The 3,451-nt window shown below is 38.8% G+C and overlaps 1 protein-coding gene across 1 annotated transcript in view; it reads right to left on the minus strand.

The window, feature by feature from the left end:
* zmat4a (zinc finger, matrin-type 4a) overlaps positions 1 to 3,451 on the minus strand; it is a 162,613-nt gene that overhangs the window by 108,856 nt on the left and 50,306 nt on the right. Inside the window, exon 3 of the mRNA XM_024276052.2 lies at positions 2,187 to 2,276. Within this exon, the coding sequence (XP_024131820.2) occupies positions 2,187 to 2,276 (90 nt within the window). The remainder of the gene's footprint in view (positions 1 to 2,186; positions 2,277 to 3,451) is intronic.

A 3,451-nucleotide genomic window follows, 5' to 3' on the forward strand; every position in this document is an offset into this window, starting at 1 on the left:
GTGTGTGTGTGAAGGTATTTGGAGCTAACAGGTATGTTTGCAATGTGAGTGTATCTGTGGACCAGATCCACCTTTTTGATGAACATCTACATTTAACAGTAGCAGTAGTAAACATCAAGCACGTTGTAGCTTCCTTTTGTAATTCTACCCTCTCCTGGAATCAAACTACAAAGAATTCACTGGAAATTCAATCTGTTTTAGAATTAAGAGGTTTTCAAACCTGTTGCTAAAATTAATTTTAAAAATGGAATGTACATTCTGTATGAACAATTATGATGTTTGGGGTGATTTGGTGAGTTTTTGCTTACAGCAATACCACTTTAAGGTTTAAAAATATTAACATGAGCACACAGAAAAAAACAACTTATTTACTTATTCTCATCAGAAAATTTTGAAAATGATCACGATTCTTTAACCAAAATTGTTTTTAAAGGGGCCATACCATGAAAAAACAACTTTTTGAGCTATTATATGTATCATACTGTTCATTCCTCACTATAAAGAACCCCAAAGTGGTATTTTGATCCATTCCCTCATTAGCCATCACCATTCTGTCCGTGCCAAATTTGGGGGATAAACGCTTAGACTACACAGTATGTCCATCAATTAAAAAATTAGATGTTTTTCTTTTTGTGGATGACACGCTAACGAGGACGGCTCTGGGATGATGACATAAAGTGGGTCGCACCATCAATAAGCGAAAGGCGGAGCCTCAGAGATCAAGTCGTTTTACTTCCAGGTATTAAGTAAAATAACTATCCCATAAATAATTTGTTTTTAGTGTTCCAAAGGTAATATAGGATCACATATATTCATATATATGGATACAGTTAATTCTGACAGACTTAAGAGAAGCATGGTGTCGGGCCTTTAAGACTTCAGGGAAGCAGCCATTTTGAAATGAGCGAGAAAAGCCCTTCTACTGTCCCTAGTGGAAGGATGATGAACTGCAAGGCAAAAATGAACCAAGAGGAAAGTTTGGATCGTGCAATAGGGGTCTCAGAAATGTGTGTCAAATATGATACAAATTGTTGTAGAGAGTCATTTATCCTCAACAACAAAAAAACGACACAAAACAATAGAAAACAAACCAAACCAGCACAAAACCAATACAAGAACAAAAGAAAACAAGACACAAAACAACACAAAATAAAAACAGATGAGTGCAAGTTAATTTAGTGATGCAATCCAAGAATGCATGTATTTTTTTTTTGTTTGTTTTAAAGGAGAAAACTTGAGTCTAAAGTTCTGTAAGCTTCTAGAAGGCTAGACAAGTACTTGAGTAATCACAAAGAAATAAAAAGAAAATGGAAAAAGAATTAGAGGTGTGATGCAGAGAAAACAGATCAACAGGATTGTTCATCCATCCATCCATCTTCTTCCGTTCATCCTGGACCAGGTCGCGGGGGCAGCAGTCTAATCAAAGATGCCCAGACTTCCCTCTCCCCGGCCACTTCCTCCAGCTCCTCTGGGGGGACCCCGAGGTGTTCCCAGGCCAGCCGAGAAACATAGTCTCTCCAGCGTGTCCAGGGTCTTCCCCGGGGCCTCCGCCCAGTGGGACATGCCCAGAACCCCTCTCCAGGGAGGACTCCAGGAGGCATCCGGATCAGATGCCTGAACCACCTCGACTGCAGCAGGATTGTATTCCTTTACATGTTTCAGTCTAGTTTGAAAATCCAGATTTTAAATCAGTGGAGATGGAACTTCATAAAAACACCTCTTGGCTTTAGAAATAATATTCACAACTATAAGAATAGCTATGCAAATCTCAAACCCAAAAGCCATTTTCTTAATTCCCGGCTGTAAACCAGCTTTTATCCATCAGAGAAAGACAGGCTGCATAATTGTCTGTCAAATACGAGATGTGCTTTCAAGACATGTCAGAGTGGAGTAGGGGGCCGGATCCATCGATACATGGCTTTGTCTTTAATGAAAGGCTGGTATCTGCAGGCATCTAACCACAGTGCCACAACTGTCCTATTGTCTCCTGGCCTACAAATGTATCACTGCCGTGTGTCAGCTGCTGTGGTGTATGCAGGGGGTGATGGGATGGGGTCACACAAGGGTCAAAAAAGCAGAAAAATCCATTAACAATAAAGGCTTCCTGCAGCCGCGGCCTGGTGTTTCTATGTTTCACAGTGAGGGTATTGACACATCAGGACTGGAGGAAACCTCGCAGGACTCACATTGTCTGTTCGGAGCTTCTTGGCCGGGCAGCCACCATCCACAGGATGCAGCATGTAGTACAGCCTCACTTTGTTGGCATGTTTCCGACTCTGGGAGACAAAAGAGGTGAAATCCATTCAGCATCCTTCAGGAAGTATGAATTGCTTTTGGTTCAGCGTCAATTATGCATTCATGTGTTCTGCTCTGTGTTTCATTTAAAGTGAAACCTCACGCAACATTTGCATTTTTCCCCCCTGGAGCAGTGAGCGCTTTTATGAGGAAAACATCCCCCTAAAAGCATGAAAATTCACTATCCACTTAAATTGTTATAATCCAGCTCATTGCAGTTTAGACCAAACCACATCTGACAATAATCTCAGTTAAGAAGCAAAAAATAGTTACGTATAAAAACGGAAAAAACAAACAGTAAGATTGAGTTTATGTCACAACAGCAACACGTATGTTGAATGTTTTCTTCCCTCTGGTCATGTGGCTATTGAAAAATAAATAGCAGTTTAAAAGCGTGCGTTTTTTATTGATGCTGAACATTATAGATGATCCTCAGCTCAACAAATTATAAGGAAATATTTAGCTTGCAAGCACTAAATGATTCAACAGTTAAACTGTGCAGATACGATTATTTTACTCATCTTTAAAAGTTTGGATAATGGAAATGGATTCAGCTATTTAGGGGTAATATAAAAACAATTGTCTGTAATTAAAACATAAAAACACTAAACTGTGTGTGTTTAAATGCTGATTCTGCTCAAAGAGTCAGAATCTCTGTTTAAATGCCAAACTGTAAACGTTCTTTAACGGTGTGATGATTCGCTTTTGTTTTATTGATATTTCTTGGTTTTTGCCCCTACCTCAGTCATAAAAGGTTCAGTCTAACAGTTTATAATAATCGTCCTCCATGTATTTAAGTGTCTGGTTATTTCTTTATCTCTGTCTAGTTTTTTGTTTTGTCACCTTTTGTTGCTCCCTAGTTCAAGTTTATTTATTAAAAGTTATTTTCTGTTGCCAACGCTGGTTTCCTGCATTGTGGGTCTCACACCAGCAGTTCCTGGCTGCCAGGATTTACTGCACATTCATGCTTTTATAATGTATAGGTCAGGGGTCAGCAACCTTTAACAGTAAAAGAGCCATTTGGGCTTGTTTTCTACTGATCAAAACCTAGAAGGAGCTGCAATAGATTTACTTTAGTCTTTGAGAAATTTTGATTTGCATTCATTAACTTTATCCTTTTATTTCTTATTTTTTTAATAAATATGAATTATGTCTA

The sequence above is a fragment of the Oryzias melastigma genome, linkage group LG9, assembly GCF_002922805.2.
Source record: "Oryzias melastigma strain HK-1 linkage group LG9, ASM292280v2, whole genome shotgun sequence".
Lineage (NCBI taxonomy): Eukaryota > Metazoa > Chordata > Actinopteri > Beloniformes > Adrianichthyidae > Oryzias > Oryzias melastigma.